The sequence below is a fragment of the Mesocricetus auratus genome, unplaced genomic scaffold (assembly GCF_017639785.1).
Source record: "Mesocricetus auratus isolate SY011 unplaced genomic scaffold, BCM_Maur_2.0 Super-Scaffold_100013, whole genome shotgun sequence".
Lineage (NCBI taxonomy): Eukaryota > Metazoa > Chordata > Mammalia > Rodentia > Cricetidae > Mesocricetus > Mesocricetus auratus.
Genome location: NW_024429196.1, coordinates 44,401,152 through 44,427,676, shown reverse-complemented (window position 1 = coordinate 44,427,676; position 26,525 = coordinate 44,401,152). Strand labels below are relative to the sequence as shown.

The 26,525-nt window shown below is 41.4% G+C and overlaps 1 protein-coding gene across 3 annotated transcripts in view; it reads right to left on the bottom strand.

Moving 5' to 3' along the window:
- Positions 1-3,289: 3,289 nt before the first annotated feature.
- Aoah (acyloxyacyl hydrolase) overlaps positions 3,290-26,525 on the bottom strand; it is a 212,165-nt gene continuing 188,929 nt past the window's right edge. Inside the window, exons 20-22 of one of the 3 annotated variants that reach the window (XR_005880783.1) lie at positions 21,238-21,314; positions 19,723-19,970; positions 3,433-3,570 (exon numbers count right to left, since the gene is read on the bottom strand). Coding sequence is in view for 1 of the 3 variants with exons in the window: in XM_040755639.1 (XP_040611573.1) it covers positions 3,442-3,570; positions 21,238-21,314 (206 nt within the window). In the remaining 2 variants the exon portion in view is untranslated. Of the gene's footprint in view, positions 3,571-19,722; positions 19,971-21,237; positions 21,315-26,525 lie in introns of all 3 variants that reach the window. The other 2 variants (XR_005880784.1, XM_040755639.1) reach the window with 2 other exon arrangements.

Below are 26,525 nucleotides of genomic sequence, written 5' to 3'. Positions count from 1 at the left end.
TTCTTACAACTTTTTGCTCATGGCGGTTTTTATTTCTTTAATAAAGATTTATTCATTTTATATAAGGACTGTTTTGCCTGCATGTGTATATGTGTATCATATGAATGCTTGGTGTCTTCAGAGGTTAGAAGATCTCCTAGAACTAGAGTTATAGATGGTTGTAAACACCACGTAGGTATGGGGTATCGACCCCAAATCCTCTCCAAGAACAGCAGGTGCTCTTAGGTACTGAGCCCCAGTACTCACAACTTTTACCATAAGCCCAGGCCCTTTGGCCATCTGGGAGATAAGACCTTAAAATGAATTCTGTGTTAACTTTCCCTTCCTCAACCAGCAGCAAAGCAATAGAAGATCATCAACTTTAAACTTCACAGATATGCTGGTAAACAGAAGTTAGAGCATCAATAAGATGCTGTAGAAGCTCTAAACTTGTTTTAAATTTTATTTTATGTGTGTGTGTTTCACTTGCATGTATGGCTATGCACCACATGTCTGCTTAGTGCCAGATCAGGGTGTCAGAGCCCCATGGAACCAGATTTACAGATAGTTGTGAGTCATGATGGGGATGTTGGGAATTGAATACGGCTCCTCAGTAAGAGCAATAGGTGTTCTTAACCACTAAACCACCTCTCTAGCCTCAATGTAGAAGCTTTTGAATGAGGAGTGGGTAGGATTCTTGTTAAAGGGATAAGCAGTTTTAGTGTAGCATCTTTGAGTTTTATTGAGACTGAATGATTAAGATTTCAAATAAAACCAGTAACAAAATAACATTGTAACAATTATTGGTGCTTAAAAATAATATGAGATGCCAAAATACTGAAATGAGTTATGGGAATAGCAAGATCTTGCAAGAGGACATGTTGGGAAGTGTGCACATTAGGCTTCCAGTCTCACCACTATGCCTCTCACTCTGAAATTCATTTTCCCTGTTTTAATTGTCTCCTTTAAAGAGTAGCTCCTGGCAGTGTGCCGGTGCCCCTAGATTTGCCTCCAGGGTGCACGCTCAGATTATGCTGAACCATGCTTCTGTCGGTCCAGCCCGGCTTTGAACTCACAGAGATCCGCCTGCCTCTGCCTCCCAAGTGCTGGGATTAAAGGCATGCACCACCACCGCCCGGCTGACAATGATGTTTTATATGAGGGACTTGAGCATCTGAGAATTTAGCTATCTACAAGGGATCCTGGAACCAGCCCCGTGAAGATACTGGCCCAATTATGACCACACTATCCTTTGAACTTTTTTTTATTGAGACAAAGATTTGAGTTCAGATGGTTTATTTGGGAAGCAGAACAAAGGAATCTGGGCTGTGAGGGGTGGGAGTGGGAGAGGCTCTGCTATAAGAATGTGCTCAGGATGTCACTGTTGTGAGTAAAGGGGACTGATGCTGGGAAGTTTACAGACTGTCCACTAACAGAAGAAACTTGTGTGTTATTTCACTGGTTCTCATTTCCCACTATGGGGCTAATATCTCATATATCTGGGCAATACCAAGTCAACTTTTCAGAACAGAATGTAGAAAAATGTTATTACTAGAGAGGAGAATGCTGGCAGAACAGGTGGACCTGGGTATACAAAGACTGAACCTTGTAGAAAATGGTACAGAATTTGTTTACAACCAACATGATCCTCCTGTGTACTTTAAATCATCAGTAGATTATTTAGTATGATGTGAGTTGAGTAACTCTAACAAATACCCAAGATAATCAGCTTAAAAAGAAAAACTGTTGTAGCTCACTGTTTTGTAGCTCATTACTGATTGATCCTGTTGCTTTGGACCCATGACAGTACATCATGGTGGAAGCATGTAGGAAGCACTCATCTCATGACTGGGCATAAATGAGAGGAAGTAGAAGGATCTGGGAGTCCTGCAAGCCCTTTTGAGGCAGATCCCAAAGAATCTCACACTTTTCACTAGCCTTACCCCTTTAACAATTTTAGCACATCCTAAGAGTACTGTAATACATGGGCCTTTGTGAGGCATTTAAGATCACAGCCGTAGCACTTATAAGACCTAATCTAAAGTGAGTACTGTGCAAACAGTTCTCTTTTTTTTGTTTTTTGTTTTTGTTTTTGGTAGAAACTGGCAAACAGTTCTTATTCTGTATTGTTAGAGAATAAGCAGTTGTTTTTAAAATACTGTTGATCTGTGGTTGAATTAATCCAAAGGTGCAGAAGCTATAAACGTTGAGTATTGAGTACTATTGAGTGTTTTGTAAATATACAATCTTGTATATTTACATATTTTTACCCATACTTATTTATGTATCTGGAAAAGGCTCCCTAAAACTATCAATAAACATTGTTACATCAAATTTCCTTAAAATTTCCTGATATCATGGTTTTTAACAACTGAGTAATATTCTATTATATAAATGTACCATATTTTCTTTAGCCATTCCTCAGCTGAGGAGCATCTTGGTTCTACTACAAAGCTTTAGCACTGGAATAAAAACATACACATTGAACAATGGGATTGAATCAAAGACCCAGACATAAATCCACACACATATGGACACTTGATTTTTGACAAAGAGGCCAAAATTATACAATGGAACATGTTCAGCAAATGGTGGCATAACTGGATGTCAGCACATAGAAGAATGTAAATAGATACCTATCTATCAACTTGCACAAAACTCAAGTCCAAGTGGATCAAAGACATCAACATAAATCTAGTCACACTGAACCCAATAGAAGACAAAGTGGGGAATAGAACACCAGTAGCACTGACACTATAATCAACAATTAATAAATGGGGCCTCATTAAACTGGAAAGTTTCTATAAGGCAAAACCCACTGTCAATGGGACAAAATGGCAGCCTACAGAATAGGAAAATATCTTCACCAACTCCAGTCTGACAGGGGGATGATCTTCAAAATATATAAAGAACTCAAGAAATCAGACATCAAAATTACAAATAATCCAATTAAAAAATAGGATACAGACCTAAACAGAATTTTCAACAGAAGAATCTCAAAATGCAGAGAAACACCTAAAAAATGTTTAGCATCCTTAGCCACCAGGGAAATCCAAATCAAAATGATTCTGAGATTCCATCTTGTACGTGTCAAAATGGCTAAGACAAAAAACACTAATGACATCTTATGCTGGAGAGGATGTGGAACAAGGGAAACACTCTTCCATTACTGGTTGGAATGCATACTTGTACAGCCACTTTGGAAATCAATATGGTAGTTTCTCAGAAAATTGGGAATCAATATACCTCAAGACCCAATGATACTACCCTTGAAGGATGATCAGTAATACCACAAGAACACTTGCTCAACTATGTTCATTGCAACTTTATTTGTAATAGCCAGAACTGGATACAACCTAAAGCACTTCCTTAAAGGGTGTGTCAGGATTGAGCAGAGGCAGCTTGATATGGGTGTGTGGGAGGGTTTATTCACTTTTCTCTTCCACACTGAATGTCTGAATGTCAGTGTCCTCCTTGGTCTCCAAACACTTCTTCAATCTGAGAATTGAATGGATTCTCCCTTCCCAGGACCTGAGGCCACTGGGTCTGTATCTTCTTCCAGACACGGTCTGCCAGCAGCAGTGAAGCCACCTGCAAGAGAAAGGGAGAAGGAGAGACTCAACAGTAAGGAACTGACCGGAAGATTGGGATGCAGCTCAGTTAGCTGAGTGCCTGACTAGCACACAGACGCTCAAGGTTTACTCCAAGTGCCACCTAACAGAGCACATGACTAATCCCACCACTCAAGAGCTAGAAGCAGGAGTATCAGCAGCTCAAGGTCATCCTTGGGTTACATAGTGTTTGAGGCCAGCCCAGTACACACGAGACCTTGTGAAACAACGATGAAACTGACCATCAAGATTCAGTACATTCCAATTTAAACCTTCTATCACTATCAGTATTATCTGAGAGAAACAATTTAAAAGAGGAAGAATTTCTTTTGCCCATGGCCCGTAGACACATCATGAAGCAAGAGGATGGTAGAGGGAAGCTGTTCACCTTATGGCAGCCAGGAAGCAAAAAGGAGACAGGTAGGGGCCACTGACAAGTTGTTCCTTAAAAGCCCACTCTCAGGGACTCCTTTGCTTCAGCCAGGTTCTGTGTACTGAAGTTCACTTCATCTCTCACAATGGCACCATTAGCTGGGGAACCTAAAATTTAACACTTGAGTCTGGGGTACATTTCAAGTTCGAAACTCAGCATTGTCTATGGTGGGAAGATCCGAAGACTGTGTCTGAATTCCCTTCTTCCATCACTGTGTAATAAATCTCTTCCCTTGGGATGGGTGGGGCCTATCACTTTGTCCAACTTGATATAAGATGATAGGCAGCAGTCACTTCAGGGACTGTATCTTCTTCTATAGAACTTGGTCTTGCTGGCCTGATGACATAAGAAGCTGTGAGCTGATACTGAAAGACCCCAGCCCAGCCTACACGGAGGCAGCTGAGGCTTATGGAAAATTCCGTTTCCCCCACAGCTCAGCTGAATAGTCATTTTTTATCAGAAGGGAGCTCAGCTCAAGGTCTTCATGGCTGAATAGTCACTACTATCAGAAGGGAACTCTGTCCAGGCAGGGACACAGGTGTCTACTGTCTGCATAGCCACACAGAAACCTATTGTTCCTCAGATAGGGCCAAGGCCGAGACTTGAGTTCCAAGCAAAACCTCAATTGCCCTCGATTCTGAGCCCCAGCCTCATTTAAATTGCCCAATCAGGGACCTGTAACTAGGCTTCTCGCTTCTGTACTGCGCTTTTTGCTATAAAAGAACCCCTGAGTCCCCAGCTCGGGGCGCTCAGCCCCCCCAAGACTGAGACGCCCGGGTACCCGTATGTAAATAAAGCCTCTTGCTGTTGCATCCAAGCTCGTGGTCTCGTTGTTCCTTGGGTTCGGGTCTCCCTCCCGTGAAAGTCCCCCGCTTGGGGTCTTTCAATACTAGCCTCCAGCTAAGGTTCAGCAAAGAAGCTGGGTCCTCAGTCCAATGCTGAATCTGCCAACCCAGGTGAGTGTGATGCTCTGTTCCCCAGTTGTATCTCTGGATGACCCCAGAGCCTGAGTAGCATATCTTGATTGTAGTTTTGTGACATCTTAAGGACAGGACCAAATTAAGCCATGATCATCAAAAACTGCAAAGTAACAGATGTGTATCATTTTAAGTTCCTGGTTTGTGATTCAGAAATATAGAACAATTATATGTTCTCAAAAACCCACACTGCTGCATTCCAGTAGACAGCTAGCAACTATTCCTTCTGGTGGCCTAAGGCCTGGGTGATGATGAATAGAGGAATTCTCCCCTGGAGGAACTCAGGGCCTCATCCAGAAGTCAAGTATGTGGGAATGATCTCACACCTGGAGGGCTGTGAGGGAGAGCTGCAAACCAGAAGGGGAGGAAATATCAACTCTGTCTGTAAAGGAAAGGGCAGGCCCTCTGGGGAGACACCGAACTTTCAAGGGTAGGTTCAGGATGTTTTTTGGGGAAGGTGTGCACATGCAGAGGCCATGGTGTATACATATGGCATGTAGCACATGGGAAAAAAATGGTGTGGCCAGGGAACTCCAGGCATCCACGAGATTAGAGTGGACAGTAGATTGCTAGGGCCTGCATCCTGAATGGACATGAAATGGAATGTGGATTGCTTGGCTGCAACAAGCGACGGCTTGTGTTGGGCACAGCAGACTGAGCACTGGCTCTTCTGACAAATTCTTTCTTGGCTTCTGTAGCTTTATGCTAGATTTGATTTGTCTTCAGAGGTAGCAGGATCTAGTCTTGGTTGTTCAGTCCTCTGGCCATCTCCATGTGCCTTGGATGATGAGGTTTTTTTTTTTTTTCTCAGCAAATGACACATTTAGCACATAGACCTGGCCAATCCTCAGGGCCAAATGGCTATATCTCAACAGTAATTTTTAAAGCTGAATTAAGAGAAATTTGATTACTGAGGGCCTGAGAGGGGAAGGCATTGTGGACTAGGAGGGACAGTGTCTTCAAGGGCAGTTCACCATACCAGTTGACAGTTCTGTGTGACACTGTGTTGCACCCTTCCTCCATGTGGGTCTGTTGACTGCTTGTTACTAGAAGCTTTTAGCAACATGCAAGTTCCTGTTTATTGTCTAAATGCAAATTCCTGTTTTTGACCCACCCCTTTGCTGGAGGGCCCAGGGAACATAGGCTTCTGACCTTGGTATTTTTCCACCATACCTGACTTTGGTATATAAAGCTCTACCCTTGTAATAATAAATGCCATTCTCCTTGTAAGAATGAGCCGCTATCTTTGTCTTTATTTTCATCCTTAGCCCCTAGACTTGGATCATTGTGAAGTATGGTAGCACTGTAGCTGCCAACATACCGGCAGCTCACTACAACACTGGGTAACTTTCTGGAACTCTGTGGGCCAATTGCACAATAAGTAGGACAGAGTCAATGATCAAAAGCTCTTTCTGGGTCTAAACTGTATATAATATTTTAGTGATTGTTAGAGAAAACCAGAACAGACTGAGTCATTGCATTAATCAACCCCAGAATTTTTATGTATTCCAAAGCCTTCTGAAGTAGACCTGAAGAAAATTCTATCAAATTAAAATATTCCCTTCAGGTACTGAGGATCAAACTCAGTACCATCTTGTGCATGCCAAACAAACACTGTATCATGCATCCACCTGAAGTCTTGCATTTTAGTTAAGCATGTGATCATTTTGTTTCCTATTGACACTTCAGTAAGCACGCATGCCCATTCCCATACATGCATGTCATTATACTTCACCTATTCATCACACCAGTCTATCCCTTTCTTCCTCCTCTTTGTCCTTTCTCCCTGAACAGATGCCCTTCTGTTTCATCACACACACACACACACACACACACACACACACACACACACACGAATGTACACAGCACTTAAATCTGGGTTCTGCATATGAGTGAGGACACATGGTGCTTGTCTCTTTTTTCCTTTTCATACTTTCTTTTGTTCTCCTCCCACCCCAATTAGGTTCTATGCTCTCACCTGTAGCTCCCTTGCTATTTTCAACACATACATACATATTTAAATCTAAATTATAACTTTGAGAAAAATGTGATATTTCTCTCTATGTCTATCACACATGTATCCCTTAATGTGATGGTCTCTAGTCACACCCACTTTTCTGCAGATGATGTGATTTCATTCCTCCTTATAGTTGAACAAAACTCTGTTGAACACAACATAACATTTACTTCATCTGCTCTAGTGTGGCATCAAGACTAGATGGCCATTGTGAACTGTGTGGCAGGAAGCATGAGTGTGCAAGTGTCTCTGTAGTGTGCTGACTGAGAATCCTTCTGGTGGACTCCCAGGATTGTACAGCTGGAGCACAGGGTAGTTTCAGTTCTGTGAAGAGCCTCCACATTCATTTCCTCAGAGTCTACACTAGTTTGTGTTCCCATAACTATGTGATCTTGATAATATCCATACACCATACTGCATAAACCATGTAAATACACCGTATGCACACAGCACACACATCATCTGTCCATATACCACACATTCATTGACATACCACACACATTCTTATTTGTACTTAAAAGCAGAAGCAAGGCTCTGGATGACCATCAGGCTGGGGAGTGGGTGTGGGGGCTATCTCTCACACAAGGCACAGCCAGCCTGTCTTTGAGGACAGAGGCCTGGCCCTCTGGCTACTTTCCCTGACATTCTTCAATAAAGGATGCTGCTTCCAGGTCTGTGGAAGGCTTCTGACCTGCTTTTTAAACTTTCAACTTGTCAAGTTTAAGTTGTCTTTTTAATGATTATGTGTTAACGAGGCCTTTGTGGGCATTTATTTCCCTCATATTAGTAAGGGAAGAGGTAGAGGTGAAGGCACGAAAAGGAAATGAATGAGCTCAGATTTGAGTTTGTGGTGACTGGTTTAAAAGCAATTAATTGGCTGTCACTCTAACAGAGATTAATGTTTTTATGAGTGTATACTGCTGAAATACTGTGTTTACAATGAGCTTGGCATGCCAATATGCTAGAAACTTGGGAGGAAATGGTCTACTATACTCATTCATCCATTCATCATTCATTTGATTCTCTTCACTGAATGCTCTCTGCAGGCTTCTTCTCTACCAATTGTCTGATGCCACTCCCATGATGCACCACAAAGCGAGGACACAGTTGTCTTTTACTCCGTTGCCAAGCCAGTTGCATCTTAAGCACAGTGTGAGTCTTTTTATTGTCTCTGTTCATAGTTCAAAATGCTAAGCCAGTATCTAGACATTTCAGGACTGAAAATTTACCAAACAGAAAAACTGAATACAGATTATCTGTAATTAGAATGGAGGCATCCTTTCCTAACACTGGGTATAGGTCATTTTAAATCTCTCTCTCTCTCTCTCTCTCTCTCTCTCTCTCTCTCTCTCTCTCTCTCTCTCTCACACACACACACACACATATATATATATATATATACACACACACACACTGGTGTATTCATCTATGCATATAGTATTTTAAAAAATACATTTTTCCTAAAGTGCAATGCATAACCTACAAAATTATACAATCCTGTCTTTACCTAATGCACTGTACTCCACCAGGATACATTTATTTTCAGATGGAAACTCTTTGTTTTGGAAACAGGATTTCTCTATGTAGTCCTGGAATTCACTCTGTATGTAAACCAGGCTAGCTATAAACTCACAGAGATCCACCTGCCTCTGCCTCTGCCTCCCAAGTGCTAGGATTCAAGGTATGCCCCACCACTGCCCAGCTATATGGAAACTTTATTATATATTTTCCTAGTGTTTGAAAGAGTCTCTTCCTGTCAATACATGCACCAGTGCAGGAAGGTACCTAGGCTGTTGGCTTTCTCACTGACACACTTGAACACATGCATGGAATGAAATATACTTCAATAGAAGTTAGGGAATTGGGATGGTTACCAGGGATCTCTGGGTTAACAGTAAGTCTCCCACGTTTTTTCTTTGATAAACCTTTCAGAACCACTTCCTTGATCAAATGTTGTAGTTACTTTTCTTGCTGTTGTGACAAAATTCATGACAGAAGCAAGTTAAAGCCATAAGGCTCTGTGTTGCCCATATTTGAGTCGATTTTAGTCCATCATGGCAAGGAAGAATTCATCTGTGTTGGTGGGGGCTTGTGGCATGACCTGTTTACAGCTTGGAGCATCAGGAAACAGAGCACCCAAACCCAGAACTAGAGACAGTTGTTACCTTCAAAGTGACTTATTCCTGCTGGCTAGAGACTGTCCAAAGGGTGCACAGTGTCGACATACAGCACTGCCACCCAAGGACAAACTCTTCACACACATGGACTTGTGGAGGGAATTTCATATATAAGTCATAGCAGATTCTTATAAACAAACATGTGCAGTTCTTAACACAGTGGAGCCAGAGTGTTTTTTTTTTTAATTCAATTCAGCTTCCTGTAGTAGAACACAACGTTTAATTTAATTGCTTGATGACCTGGAATTGCACCAAATGCTTGGAGATCACTGCTGGGAATTGAGAGGATTGGGGAAAATCTATACTGACCTCAGGAGATACTGGCATGAGATTTCTCAAATGAAATCTCTCTGATAAAGAACTCACTTTGCCTTCTTCTATGCTTTCCCTGTTTGCTGTTAAAGGCAGAAAATATAATGAACTTAAAGTTTTGCAAAGGAATCTTACTTTCCTTTTCTTTTCCCTTCCAGAACAAACTTTTAAAAGTGAGCTTTCCCCCTTCATTAAGATCTAGACTATGAGCATTAGATCACACAGAGCAACATACATATGATGCTGCCATTTTCTTTTACAACTAGCAACTTCTCATGCATTTGTTATGAAGGACAGAAGCCCTACGAGCGTATCTTTCAAAGTGAATCTCAATCACTGAGTGTGCTTTCTGAAAGAACACTTTCTCTGGGCTTATACACAAACACAGTGTTCCAGCTTCCCATCCTGCCGCAGAAAATCCTGATATATGAGAACAGCTGCTTCCGAGGCTTGCTGTGTACATATTCTGAATGTGTAGGTTTTGGAGGCCAACAGTGGTGGCTTTGATTGAATTTCATTATCAGCTCAATAAATGACCCATTTCAGCAATGAGAGTTTGAGTAAATTAGTAAGAATGGAAGACTCAACAAAAATATCATGCTTTGGGGGCAACTATGGGGTTAGACTGAAGTTATGAGCAGTAAGGACACCACTTCTCTGACTCATCACCTCTGTGCTACTACAAGGTCTTGACTGTACAGACACCAGTCATCCACCTGGTAGGCACTGCTGCATGTATATAACTGTCTGTGTATTTGGCTTCTTCTCCAAAGTAAAGCATGTCTGAAGGGTTGTACTGTTTCTGTCAGGCATGACCAATGCTCCTGTCTACTGTCAATCAAAAGCCAGAATGTTGCTAAAACCATGATAGCTCCAGATCCACTGAAAATTCCTTGCTCTACTGTAGGGGTGAGCCCTCAATTCCATGCCCCCTTTCCCTACTGTTGATATCACAGAATAATTTACACCTGTTAATGTTAGTTTTCAATTATTTTAGGGTTGGGATTGGAAGGAGGTGTTCAGACTTGGGCATCCCTTTCAGATAAGTTTAGAATTTAGATGGGACAGATATGTTTAGTTTAGGATATAAGTAGATTATAACTTACTTATCACCCTCTATGTATATATGTTGTATATGCTTGAGGTTGTATCAAATTTAAATCTTCTATTTAGACTAAAAAGGGAATTGTAGGGGTGAGCCCACAAAACTCTTCATGCCTATAAGGGCAGAGATAGGGAAATTTAGCACAGGTGAGGATAAAAGGAAGTGTCTGGAAGCCTGCCACACTTTCTGTCCCCCCAGCTTGTATGTAAATAAATATATTATATTCTATATTGCATTGACCTCTTGTCTCACTCTACTTTAAAGTTCTCTTAGAAGAGTCCACAAAGCAAGAGGACTTCATTCTATGTTGCCTTATATAAGTATCTAGTGGACTGTCTCTTTCAGTTTTTACTTGAAAGCCCTGACCACACACTGGGGTGAGGAGGGCAGTGTTAGAGAGGAGGTGAATTTCTGGCCAGTGCTACCTAGAGTTTGCAAATTTCTTCTCCCTCAGATGACAAGCTTTAAACTAAGCCATGCTTCCTGGGCCAACTGTATTGCTATTGACAAGAGTACTTCCTCAGCAGATGCAACCCCCTAGTCAAATACATCTGTGTGTAGTCCCCCTCTCAAAGTTGAATAAGAAACACCAGGAGGATAGAATGCCAGCAGCGACCCTGGCTGGAGATTATCTGGGATTATCTGGACACCTCCCACACTTCCTCTCCATGGCCTATTTTTGTTGTTGTTGTTTTTTGGGTTTTGTCTTTTTTTTTTTGCTACAAAAACGAAGAACCTTTTAGTAAAACAACTGCAGAAGAAAATAATAAGCAAAAATTACTTTTCTGTAATATTTTAAAATGAGCAAATACAATTCAGAGTGGAACTACCTAGATTTCATGATGCCTTTGAAGCTGAATGGCTGCTAAATTGAATGTAGGCTTCATCAGACCAAAGCTTAAAATCTGGCCTGCTTGTGTTTTCTGTGCAGTAAGAGTGCTCAGAGCTCTGAAGAGAAGACAGTGGCCAGGCGTTCTCTGCCATAGCAGGGCATTGCTCTCTTCCTCACCCTCCTCACCTGCCCCCAAACAGTCTCTTGGAGCTGGTCATGTGTGGACACAATTGATTTTAAAACTGGAAACATGGCAGCTGTGTAAGATACACTTAAATACTTACATTTAAGAAGGAATTTAAGTTCAGCTCCAGGCTGTCTATAGTGAATGAGTGTTTGCTAGTCAGAACAAACAACAAATTAAATGCACAGCATTGCTGGCTTGCCAACAGGACCAGCTTAGGAAGTGAGTTCACTGGCCCAGACTGCTCTTCTTCCTAACCTCCCACTTTCTGCACAGCTGTCATGTGGGACCTCCAGAAACCTTCTCAGGGTGTTTGTCTTGTGAGCTTACAAAGTTGAGGCAAATGGAAACCTGGAGCCTGCTCAGCTCTTTAAATATGCCCATTGGCTGTGTGTGTGTGTGTGTGTGTGTGTGTGTGTGTGTGTCCAGCCATGGACAGGTTCCAGGTTGAAGGGGAATGATTGAAGGGCTTCATTCATGGAAACAAGCAACATAGTGTTTGTTTCTCAGTTGTGTAGAGACAATTTATCTTCAGACAGAAACAATCATATCCCCGTGTCCTGCTCATGTGTTCACAGGCCTCAAACCTCTTTAACCTGGTTGCTCTGTAGAGAGTCAGATGTTACCTGTGAGTGTGAAGAGAAAGTTTTGAGTAATTGCCAGGATGGTGACAGGAGGACATTGTTTTGCAGGGAGTGTGGCAAGGATGAGGCTTCAAAGGCTAGAGGTACCAAAGATGCTGACGCATAGCTGAGAAGAACATTAGGAAAACTAGGTCTGGTGAATGTCCCTGGTTCTTTCAATGCTTTCCATTTCCTGTTGTCTGATTTGGGACTCAGTGATGTAAGTGGCTCTTTAGATGTTGTAACATAGGGACTCTTAAGCAGGTATTTCACAAGGCTGAGCTATGTCGTGTTGTGTCCACAGGCCATGATTCGGAGCTTTGGGTCTGTGTAGTATAGTTTCTCTGTTTGCCTTAATTTATTTTTATTTTTTCCAGTTCACTTAAGAATTGTCCATTTTTTGGAGGGGAAGCCCATTCCCCATAGAAGTCTAGACCCTTCTCCAAATGATGAAACAGACTTTGAAGATCCCCCAGGGAAGGTCTCACCCTCCCTGGGGAGCAGAAGGGATGGGATGGGGGTTGCTAGGGGACTTTGGAGGATGGGAGGGAGAGGGACTGGGATTGATATGTAAAATAAGATCGTTTCCAAATTAAAAATAAAAGAATTGTCATTTTGACACTGCAGCTATAGTTGTAGGTACAGAATTAAGAATAGATGTATGCACTGGATGAAAAGACAGATTCCAGAGATCCTCCATGGAGGGTATCAGCCTCCCTGGACATTGGGTGGGGGGTTGGAGGGCCTGGTGGGGGGGGGAGATGGGAGGGAGAGGGAGCTGGGATTGACTTGTGATGTAAGCTTGTTTCTAACTTAAATTTAAAAAAGGAAGAAAAAAAAGAATAGATATAGATATGGTGAGGACATCAACTGTAGTATTTCAACCATTTTGGACAAGCTCTGTATTGCTGAGCTACAGCCCAGCTTCAGATTCAGCTTCAGTGTTAGCGTCCCCAGCTTCAGCTTCAGGAAGGAAGGAGACCAGTGGAGACGGAAAGACCCCACCTGCACCCACTGGAAGAAGAGATGGGAAGAAGACAGAATAAGAGCACACTCAGCAATAGAAAGACCATCATGACTCCACCAGACTCTAGAGAACCAACGCCAGCAAGACCTGAAAAGTACTACATAGACAAAGCAGAGGAGACAGACCTTAAAAATTATTTTATGATGATGATAGAGATCCTCAAAGAGGAAACGACGAAATCCCTTAAAGAAATAGAAGAAACAACAAACAAAAAAATCAAGAAATAAATCTCTCAAAGAATCTAAAGAGTACCAAGAAAAAACAACCAAACAAATGAAGGAAACAACTCAAACAGTTGAAAGATTGAAAGCTGAAATAGAAACAATAAAGAAAACACAGAACGAGGGGATGCTGGAAATGGAAAATCTGGGTAAATGATCAGGAACTACAGATTTAAGTATAACCAATAGAATACAAGAGATGGAAGAGAGAATCTCAGGTGTTGAAGACTCATTAGAATATATACAGTCGTCAACCAAAGAAAATTTCAAAACCAACAAATCCCTAACACAAAATATACAGGAAATATAGGACACTGTGAAGAAGGCAAACGTGAGAATAACAGGTATAGAAGAAGGCGAAGAAATACAGCTCAAAAGTACAGAAAATATATTCAACAAAATCATAGAAGAAAACTTCCATAACCTAAAGAAGGATATGCCTATGAAAATACAAGAATCTTACAGAACACCAAATAGGCTGGACCAGAAAAAGAAGTCACCTCACCATATAATAATAATCAAAACATCAAACCTACAGGATAAAGAGAAAATATTAAGAGCAGCTAAAGAAAAAGACCAAGTAACATATAAGGGCAGACCTGTCTGAATTACCCCTGACTTCTCAATGGAAACTATGAAAGCCAGAAGATCCTGGACAGATGTCCTACAAATGCTAAGGATGCCAGCCCAGACTACTATATCCAGCAAAGCTTTTAATTACCATAGATGGGGAAAACAAAGTATTCCATGACAAAGCCAGATTTAAACAATACGTAACCATGAATCCAGCTCTACAGAAAGTGCTAGAAGGAAAACCTAGATCCAACGAAGATAACTACACTCACAAAGACACAGGCAATAGATAATCCTTTACCAAACACCAAAAGAAAAAGGGAGGAGAACCTACACAAAATAACTCCACTACCAATAAACCAAGCACAAACCAGAATCATCAATTAATGGTCATTAATATCCCTCAATGTCAATGGTCTCAACTTGCCTATAAAAAGACACAGACTAGCAGAATGGATATGAAGACAGAACCTATCCTTCTGCTGCATACAAGAAATACATCACAACATCAAAGACAGACATTACCTTAGAATAAAGGATTGGGGAAAGATTTTCCAATCAAACGGATCCAAGAAGCAAGCGGGTGTAGCAATCCTAATATCTAACAAAGTAGACTTCAAATTAAAATCAATCAAAAGAGATGAAGAAGGACATTTCATATTCATCAAAGGAAAAGTTCATCAAGATGAAGTCTCAATTTTAAACATCTACGTCCCAAATACAAAGGCACCTATATTCGTGAACAAAACATTACTAACGCTCAAATCGCACATACAATCTCACACACTAATATTAGGAGAGTTCAATACTCTGCTCTCACCACTAGACAGAACCTCCAGACAGAAACTTAACAAAGAAACAAAAGAACTAATAGAAGTTATGACCCAACTGGGTTTAACAGACATCTAGAGAACATTCCACCCAAACACAAAAGGATATACCTTCTTCTCGGCGCCACATGAGGGCTGAAATCAATCAAGTAGAAACCAGGAAAACATTGAGAAGAATCAATGAAACAAAGAGTTGGTTCTTTGAAAAAAATCAACAAAATAGACAAGCCTCTGTCCAAACTAACCAAAAGACAGAGAGAGAGCATGCTAATTAACAAAATCAGAAATGAAAAGGGAAACATAACAATGGACACTGAGGAAATCCAGAGAATCATCAGGGCATACTTTGAAAATCTGTACTCTTCAACATTCAAAAATTTAAAGGAAATGGACTTGCCAAAACTAATTCAAGAACAGATAAACAATCTAAACAGACCTACAACCCTTAATGAAATAAAAGCAGTCATCAAACTCTCCCAACCAAAAAAATGCCCAGGCCCAGATGGCTTCAGTGCAGAATTCTACCAGAAATTCAAAGAAGAGCTAATTCCAATACTCCTCAAAGTATTCCACACAATAGAAGCAGGAGGCTCAATGCCAAACTCTTTTTACGAGGCTACAATTACCTTGATACCCAAGCCACACAAAGACACAACTAAGAAAGAGAACTATAGACCAATTTCCCTCATGAACATCAATGCAAAAATAGTCAATAAAATACTCGCAAACCGGATTCAAGAACACATGAGAAAAATCATCCACCATGATCAAGTAGGCTTCATCCCAGGAATGCAGGGATGGTTCAACATTGGCAAATCTATCAATGTAATCCACCATATAAACAAACTGCGAAAGAAAAACCACATGATCATCTCACTAGATGCTGAAAAAGCCTTTGACAAAATCCAGCACCCCTTCATGATAAAGGTCCTAGAGAGATCAGGGATAACAGAAACATACCTGAACATAATAAAAGGAATATACAGTAAACCAACAGCTAACATCAAACTAAATGGAGAGAAACTCAACACAATTCCTCTAAAATCAGGAACAAGACAAGGCTGTCCACTCTCTCCATATCTCTTCATTATTGTATTTGAAGTTCTAGCTACAGCAATAAGACAAAAAAAGGAGGTCAAGGGGATACAAATAGGAAAAGAAGAATTCAGGGTTTCACTATTTGCAGATGATATGATAGTTTACATAAGTGACTCAAAAAACTCTGCAAGGGAATTCCTAGAGCTGATAAATACCTTCAGCAGAGTGGCAGGATACAAGGTTAACTCAAATAAATCAGTGGCCCTATTATATACAGACGATGAAGTGTCTGAGAAAGAAATCATAGAAACCTCACCCTTTACAATAGCCATAAACAGCATCAAATATCTGGGGATAATGTTAACCAAGGAAGTGAAAGACCTGTATATCAAGAACTTTGAGTCTATAAAGAAAGAAATCAGCCGGATGGTGGTAGCGCACACCTTTAATCCCAGCACTCGGGAGGCAGAGGCAGGCAGATCTCTGTGAGTTCGAGGCCGGGCTGGACCGACAGCCTCCAAAACATTACAGAGAAACCCTGTCTCGTAAAACAAAACAAAAAAAGAAAGAAAGAAAGAAAGAAAGAAATCAAAGAGGATATCAGAAAATGGAAAGATCTCCCATGCTCTTGGATTGGTAGGATCAACATAATAAATATGGCAATCTTGCTAAAAGCAGTCTACAGATTCAATGCAATCCCTATCAAAATTCTGATACAATTATTCACAGACCTTGAAAGAACAATAATTAACCTTATATGGAAAAACAAAAAGCCCAGGATAGCCACAAGAACCCTATACAATAAAGGAACTTCAGGAGGCATCACCATACCTGATTTCAAGCTCTATTATAGAGCTATAGTCCTGAAAACAGCTTGATATTGGCACAAAAATAGACAGGTAGACCAGTGAAACCGAATTGAAAACCCTGATTTTAACCCACACACCTATGAACACTTGATTTTTGACAAAGAAGCTAAAATTATAAAATGGAAACAAGAAAGCATCTTCAACAAATGGTGCTGGCATAATTGGGTATTGGTATGCAGAAGACTGCAGATAGATCCATGTTTATCCCCTTGTGCAAAACTTAAGTCAAAATGGATCAAAGATCTCAACATAAATTCAACCACACTGAAACTCTTAGAAGAGAAAGTGGGAGATACTCTTCAACGAGTTGGTACAGGAGACCACTTCCTGAACATAACACCAGTGTCACAGACACTGAGATCGACAATTAACAAATGGGACCTCATGAAACTAAAAAGCTTCTGTAAGGCAAAGGACACAGTCAACAAGACAAAAAGGCAGTGCACAGAATGAGAAAAGATATTCACTAACCTCACATCTGACAGAGGGCTAATCTCCAAAATTTACAAAGAACTCAAGAAGCAAGTCTTCAAAACACCAAAGGATCCAATTAAAAGGTGGGGTACAGAACTAAACAGAGAATTCTCAATAGAGTAGGCTAAAATGGCCAAGAGACACTTAAGAAAGTGCTCAACATCCTTAGCCATCAGGGAAATGCAAATCAAAACAACTTTGATATACCATCTTACTCCTGTTAGAATGGCTAAAATCAAAAACACCGAAGACAATTTATGCTGGAGAGGATGTGGTAAAAGGGGAAAACTCCTCCACAGCTGGTGGGAGTGCCAACTCGTACAGCCACTTTGGAAATCAGTATGGAGATTCCTCAGGAAAATGGGAATCAATCTACTACAAGACCCAGCAATTCCACTCTTAGGCATATATCCAAAAGAGGCAAATTCATACAACAAGGGCATCTGCTCCACTATGTTCATAGCAGCATTATTTGTAATAGTCAGAACCTGGAAGCAACCTAGATGCCCCTCAACTGAAGAGTGGATAGAGAAAATGTGTTACATTTACACAATGGAGTATTACTCAGCAGAAAAAAACAATGGAATCTTGAAATTTGCAGGTAAATGGATGGCACTAGAAGAAACCATTCTGAGTGAGGTAACCCAGTCACAAAAAGACAAACATGGTATGTACTCACTCATATATGGATTTTAAACATGGATCAGGATAGTGCCAGTCTGTACTTCCACTGACAGAGAGTCTGGGAAACAGGAAAGAGCCTAGGAGATATGCATGGTACCCCAGAGAAGAGGAATGAGGCAAGATCTTCTGAACAGATGGGGAACATGTCGAGCTGGGAAGAAGAAAGGGGGAGAAGAGGAAGACAGAGTAGGTCATGGAGGAACAGAAAGGTTGAGTGGGGGTTAGAATAGGGGGAAGAGGGAATCATAGGCTAGAAGACAGATCAGACACCAGTGTGACCTCTAGTGATCTAAGGGGATGACACCAACTGGCAAACTAAGCAATAGTGGAGAGTCCACCTCAAATGCCCATTTCTGATAATGAACTTGATGTCCATAACCATCCTGGAGCCTTCATCCAGTGACTGATGTAAGCAGAGGCAAACACCCACAGTTAAACACTGAATTGAACCCATGGGACCCAGTGACAGAGAGAGAGAGAGGTTCGATGAGCAAATTGGCAAAGAATGGGCTGGCAAAATCAGCAGAGACAGCTGATCTGAACAGGGGAGAGCTCTTGGACCCCAGACCGATAGCTGAGAGGCCAGTATGGGACTGATCCAGACCCCTGAATGTGAGAGTCAGTGAGGTGGTCTGGGCAACCTATGGGCCCATGGGCAGTGGATCAGTGTTTATCCCTGGCATACAAACAGACATCGTGTGTCCATAACACAAAGAGGGATGCTCTCTCAGCCTGGACTCTTAGGGGAGTGCCTGGACTCTGCCCTGAGTGAAATGAGACTCTGGATATCCACTAGGTGGAAGGAAATGGCAATAGGGTGGGAGGATGTGGGGGACGGTGGGGGGTACGGGAGGAGGGGAAGGAGAGGAAGTTGGGATTGACATGTAAAACAAGCTGTTTAAAATTAAAATAAAAAGAAGCCACCTGTAACACATTAAGTATAATAAAAAGAGATGAAACCCATGTAGGCTCCCTAGGATCTGCCTTAGATCCCCTCTTCTTTCTCTCTATCTCACTCCCATCTCTCTGTCTAATCTGTGCTGAAGCATGTGGACCTCCTCCAGTATTCTCAGTTTTCTCCCATTTTCAGATCTTTACGTGTGCTATTTCCTATGCTCAAAACACTTCCTGCGGTCTTTCCCTGCCTCTTTATTCCCTTCGTTATTCGTGGCCTTAGTTGTGATGTCATATGCTCCAGACATCCTTTCCTAACATCATCTTCTGCTGTCTTCCTATCTCAACCCCATGATATCTTTCTTGCTTGCACACTTAGAGACAGTTACCACATTATATTCACTTATTTCCTCATCTCCTGCTGTATGCTATAATCTTAAACAATGGTGGTTTCCTGATCATTTTTGAGTTCTGACTCAACACATACTATTGGATGGCAAGTTGCCAATCTGTACTTTTCAGCTCAATATGTATGATAGGTAGGAGGGTTTGAGTCTGGTGTACCAATGCTCCGAACTTTAGACATGGCTATGCCATACTCACCCACTTATCACTCACTCATGTACTGTGGAACAAACTCTACAGGGATCATGTTAAGATTATGGGACATATTAGGCATTAGGGTTCTGATTTCAATAACCAATTGTATCTACAGTGTATGCAGAACAGGATAGACTCCCACTTTGGTAGATCTCAAACTCTAAAATTATTTTAAGAGTCAGACAGGGGCAGGTTGATATTTAATACAGCAAACAAGTATGTTCTGAGGGTCAAAACAAAGCTGGCTTTGAGCTTTAAGCACCTTCTTAGTGTTTGGCTTTGGGTGACACCATAGCTGACCACTTTCCATGCCTCGATCCTTTATGGAATCAGAATTCTGTTGTACCAAGACGAGCTCAAGAACTCCTGCTTCAGTCGGAGGAAGTGTCCCACTTGTCTTTAGTCCTGACTAGGTAGGCAGCTGAGGAAGGAAGGATCATTTGGTCACAGAAGCCTAGGGAGCAGAAGGAGTACCCTCTTCTAAAACAGGGGATGGAGTTTCACATTATTCTAAAAAAAAAAAAATAGAAAGGCACCATTTGTGTGGAACCAGATCCCAGTTACTAGTTCCTAGCCAATAATTCTTGGAACAACTCATTTACCTGACACACAGAGATTCAATATTCTGAGAGTGTTACTAAGATTTTTAAAAACTGGTTGTTTTCAGCTGTGAGGTAGATATTTAATCTTCTCCTCCAAGTTTGCCTTGCATTGGAGGTCTCCACTGTTGCTCACCCGTCAGACACTCCTTTCTTTTTTCCTTCCTTTCGAGGTTTTCACCATGCCCACGGACAATTGTTGAGCCCAGGGTTGGGGAAAATGAATTCCATTCAAGTTCTCAAGGGCATATCTGGCCCTTCCTGCACTCAGCGAGGGGGTGGAAGCCTTGTCCATGCTGCAGGAAGCTGGGTCAGAGTGCCTATGGTGATAGAGGACTGCCTGAGGCACATAGCTATCCCACCCTGTAGAGAACCAGCTTTCAGGATTTTCAAATGCCATAAGAACTCCCTCATGCTTTCTTATCTTTTAAAATAGAAATGTCACAAGCAAGTCAAGTATATGGGACAGATAAAAGCAGAACTTTTGTGGCTGAAGGCAGGATAATGGGAGGGGAGTGGGGACAAGTGTTACTAAGTCCCAGCCCTCAGCTCCCATGAGTTGTGAGGAAACCAAAGCACAGGCCCTTTGTAGCCCTGCTTGAACTCTGAGAAAAGGAATGATTCTTACCACAGGACATTGCTAAAGCATTGTTCTCTCACAGTGTTTATTTTCTAGAGAGATCCATACATCTTTTCACACATCTCACTTTCAGGAATTCTTGCAATTATTACTATTTTAAGTATAATACATTTTTAAAATTTCATACATGTTTATGAATACATATATATATATATTGACATATCTTTCAATCATTATTTTTTCCTAGGTATTGATTTTTCTTTTTGTGTAAGGCATGGCTGATGGGTCTTTTCTCATTGGCCACTAGAGATCCATGAGCAGGTTTTGTAGGTCTGCTGGGACAGTTCCTCAGGATTGCCCTCCACATATTTTATGAACTATGGAAACCACATCAGAGATCCTGGTAAATTTTGTACCTTATTTTACTTTCTCTCTGATATTCACGTTATTTTAGTGAATTTTTTATGTTACATATCTGTGCATAATATCTAAAAATCCTTCTCAGAATAAACTAGGTTGAATACCAACACTTGAATGCATACATATATTTAGAAAACCAAGCAGATAGCCTCAGTGACCACCACATGGCAACACTTACCTCATTGGGGTGGAATCCATCTACAGGTTCAATAAGCTGCCATGGTTGGCCACCTCTTTTCTGCCACTCCTCTATGACTAAAAACACACACAATTGGAGGGTTACAGATGAGTAGCATGAGGCCAAGGTCATGGAGCTCATGTAATGCCCTCAAGTCTCCCCTGCTCTTTTCCTTAACTCTTGTGTATGAATGTTTGGTCTGCGTGCATATCAGTGTGCCAACCTGTGTGTGCTTGTAGACATGGAGACCAGAAGAGGGCATCAGATCCCTGTATTGCCTGCATTGCAAATGGTGATGAGTTGACGTGTAGGTGCTTAGAATTGAACCCTGGTTTTCTGGAAGAGTAGACAGTGCTATTAACCACTGAGTCATTTCTTCAGACCTCCAGCCCTCATTTAACCTCATTATGATTTCCTCTGGGCTGTTGCCTTGGACCGAGAGTTTTCTGAACAGCAATGATCTAGCTACTGTGTGATTTTTTTTCTAAGTTAGAAAGAGCATTCGTAAAAGTGCTGGGTGGATGTGCCTTGTGTGGCAGGGAGGGCAGGGGAAATCAAGTGAGAGCTAAAATGTGCAGCAACAATTTAAGTCCATCTGATCTTTTCCTCATGCAGTGGGACAGGCCTCTTTGCAGAAGTGAAGATGACATTTTGCTAATATCTCCTTTCACGTGCTGCCATTTGCAGACACTGCCTACGTGTGTCAAGCAATCACCCTGAACAATCATACAGCGTGTCAGAAATATAATTGCATAAAATTATCTCAACATTCCATTTAGAGAGAGTGCATGGCTACACAGAAAATATTATGAGTCCCCAAAGTGATGAAAGTAATAAAACTGTCCTTCAACAGGGATATACATGTCAGTTCCTCCAAGGCAGCAGGACAATTAATTCTATGCTGTAATATCACAAAGCCAATAAGAATTCCTCACAGAAATTGCAGTCCCTGGAGAGCCTTCAGAGAGAACTTGCCGAGACTTCTGCTCCTGGCAGAACACCTCACTTCCTGGTATTCATTGAAATCTGCAATGCAGCTATGATTCCAATTGTTCTTTTCACCCCATTCTCCAAGTCTCCCCAACCTCAAGGGCAGAGGACTGTGTTCTTTCCTTCTACTTCCCCAGAGAATGATGGAGACACTATCTGGTGAAGTCATTGGCATGAGACTGAATCAGTCCTCTGTTGCTTCTGTAATTATTGCAGAGATGCTATCCTCTCTTACTGTTCCCATGGTGGCAAATAATGTTTCCCCTGTGAGAGTTCAGAGGGAAAATGTCATGCTGATGGTCTCCTTAGCTTATTCCTGAGCAGTCTGATACCACGTGGTTCTTTTTCTTTTTTATTTGTTTTAGAGGCAGGGTCTTGTATAACTTGGGTTGGTCTCACACTTGCTAGGTCTCCAAAGGTGGTCTTGAACTGTTGATCTTCCTGCCCCTACATCCTGAGTACTAGCATTATAGGTGTGTACCAGCATGCCAAGCTCTTTTGGCTCTCTTATAGTGCACGCCTGAGTTTTATTGATCGTTGTTAGAAGAAACTGCTGTTGGTAAGTAGCATTTGCGTTTCCCGTAAGACTTTAAATGAATCGTTCACTGTGCCACTGTGTCGTGGTGTGTTCCCCATATGGAACCTCAAATTGCTTTATGTGGATAGAATAGAGTTCCTTTTTACCACTAAGGACTGGTGCGGATTTACCAGTTTGATGGAAAGCTAAGAACTATTCTGATAAGGAAAACCACACCCACTATTATGAAGGAGAGGGCTCAGTTGGGTCTTCTAAACCAGACTGCACCCCTCAATGGTTTGTTTCCTGCCTTTGGCTGCAGTGTCTCGTAAAAGGGAGTGGCCCCAGGAAGCTGCCGTGCCTCTGTTTCCAGTTACCTGCCTGTCCTGCCATTTTGGGGGACACAGCCTTGGATTTAGGCTTTCTGTTTTGAGTTCAATTTGAACTGCTCTAAATTCCTTTGCATGTCATGCTGAAACTCCCCAGGTTCCCTTTTGATCACAGGGCTGGCTCTACCTGCTCAAGGATGCTACTAAGCCACGTCTCTCCTCTGCCTGCTCACTACTGTGCAATTCATTCATGCTTGTCTGGGCTCTGCACTTTCCTCTTGTCCAGCAGGGGATGAACCCATTTTCTGTCCATTCCTGGGACTTGCTTTTCAATTTTCTAGCTTTGTGCTGATTGTCTATTAAACCCACCTCCAATCTGAATATCCAACAATTTATATGTAATGAAGAGTCAGAAATTTGAGGAGTTCCTGTAAATGTAGATCTGAGGTCAAACTATCGACCCTTGGGCACTCTTTATATTTCTATGGTATCCATCTCCTCTCTCCTCGTGCACACACAGAGATCTCTAATACACACACACACACACACACACACACACACACACACACACGACAAGGATGGAATGGGTCAGGGATTCCATTTAGTAAAGACATCAGCCTCTAGTCCTTGAGACCTTAGAGGTGACATTGCTCCCATTCCCTTGGGTATCTTTCATTTCTCTCATGTCCCTGAAACTTCCTTTATTTTCAGATCCAGTTCATTTTCTGCTGTACAGATATTTACTGACGAAAGAAAAAGGAGATTCCCAACAGGATATCGGATGGACTGATGTTGGGGGTCATTCTCAAATTCATACACTGAGAGACCAACCCTGCTGTGACTGATGGTGACAAGAGGTGGAGCCTTTGGGATCTCGCTAGGCCATGAGGTAGAGCCCTCATGGATGGAATTAGTGTCCTAATAAAAGGGGTCTCAGAGAGCATTGCATGTGACATTCCAAAAACCTAGTAGAGAACTTGAAACAGAACCCAACTATATAAGCAATATGATCTTGGATTTATCTCAGGCTATGGTACTTTAATATAGTAGCCAAAGATGACTAATAAATGGTCAGAAATCATTAGATAGAGTTCATAAGACCAGGCCAGCAACTGAGCTCAACCAAGACCTCAGATACAGCCTGTTGGGAAACTGCAAGAGATAGATGAGGAAAGTAATGAGTCAGAAGCCTTTGGTGTTAAGTAGATACATAGTGAGCTGTGGATGTGGCCCAGATCGCCACAACTTCTCTTGTGTGCTGGAGTCAGAAGCCTCACACAGGATGTTTTGACTCTCCATATTTGCAGAGAAGGCTGAGACACAAGTTCAGCCAGATGCATGCCTTTACCCACTACTATATACAATTGGTATATACTAATGAAAACATTTGATAAAGAATGAAGTGGCATAATGAAAACTAAAGAGACTAATTTTAGGGAGGTTTGTAAATGAGCTCTGAAAATGTTAACAGCTGACCCATGAGTCCTTCATATGTCCTTTTAAACAAGTATTATTAATAAGTAATTTATATATAATAAATGTTTCAAGTGGAAAAAATCCAACAACAAAGCTTGTGCCTTCAGTGGTCAGAAGAAAATTTATAAAAGAATTGCAGTGTTTGGGAGGTGAGGAAATTTCACAATGGAAGGCAAATGAGTTTGTTAAACACGGTTTAAGCCAAGACGCAGTTCCTTGAGGGAGCCATTGTAAGGGTTCCCGTGTTAAAGAGGTCAGGGTTGCTTATACAGGAGTTTCTATCAGTATGATTCAAGTTTGACTTCAAGGTTTAAAGTTGTTCTAAAGTATCTCCGTTTTATGTGCATCAGTAAACTGCCAAACTAAAAGCTGTGGCCCTCAGAGGAATGGAGAGATGTTGATGTATCTCTTAACAGAACAGACAGATAAAATTCAATCATCAGAATTGATGATCACTTTCAAAATGAAAAGAAATGGTCATTCCCTCTTATTCCTGTTGGGGCTAAAGCAATCCCACACTTCTGGGGATTATGAGAGGGAAACACAGCAGTGAAATGGAAAGCAAACAGAGGAGGATATTTACTTGCTAAGTTTTGCCATGAAGCATGGATGTAATGTAGGGATGAAGGGGCTGTTTTCTTCTTGTGGTGTAGCACAAGGTACTGGAGCCCAGGGTACCTGTACATTGAACAGGGGCTTTAGCACTGAGTTGCTATCCCAGCCAAGGACTTCTTTTCATTATCACCATACTCAGACAATTTTAAAAGGTAATAATGATAATAATAATAATAATAATAATAACAACATATTCCTCCATGCTGGGAAGCTTTCCCATGCTCCAAACTGTCTCAATTCTGCATCATAGTAGACAACCATGGCAGAGTCCAGCCTTCACAAGAACTGTTTTGCCATATGAAATAATAGTTAATATTAAAAGAACATGACAGAGTTACCAAGTATACAGAGTTACCAATCTACAGAGAAAACGTTTTTTTTCTCTCACAGTTATTGTGTCTTCAAAGGTACTAGTTACCACATAGAAGTAGCCATTAGGGTTATAAGATTCAAGGGTGGGTAACTCACAGGCAACACTGCAGGTTTTATTTGTACCTTGACTATTACTAAAAGGAATGTTTCTTTGTGACAGTTTCAGGATGAGATTCTATGTTTTCAGGAGGAAGGCAACATCAGACATGGCATTTATTTCTTCCTCAAAGAGTCCCAATCAAGAACAACAGAGCAAATTAGTCTTTCCCACTTTTTCTTTTGTATGTTTATGGATGGGTATCCACATGTTCATGTGTGTGTGATGAGTTCACGTGTGTGTGTGTGTGTGTGTGTGTGTGTGTGTGTGTGTGTGTGTGTGTGTAGGCTTGAGGCAGATGTTCGGCTTTTTCCTCAGCTGCTTGATACATTAGTTTTTGACACAAGATTTCTCACTGAACATGGAGCTCAATAATTTGTCTGGACTGTTTGGCAAAAGAGCTTCATGAATCTGCCCAGTAGTGAGATTCCAGACATATGCCACTGTACTCCATTTCTATGTGGGCACTGGGAATCTGAGCTCAGGTCCTAATGCTTGTGTGGCAGGCACTTTATCAACACAGCCATCTTCCCAGGACTTCCTATTTGTGTTTTGGAAGAAATAAATTAAGCTTCTTGAATGATCATGGAACATCTGTTGGGATTTTGTGCATAATATATTTTCTTTATCTGTAAGTCTTAAAAATTCCACTTGCGGTCATCTTTTCAAAGAGCCACAGAAGCAGTGGAAAAAGATTTATAGGGCACGTGGTAGCTCTTGCTTTGGTGAATAGTAAAACTAGCAGATATTTAAAATAGAAATCTGCAACCTGATCACCATGAGGTCATTGGCTGCTTTTGCAGACATACAGGAGAGGAGAGAGAGCCCAAGTTTACTATAGCTGGGCTTTCTTTGAAGCCAAGGGCAGCAAGAGGTATTTTAAACTGTCAAA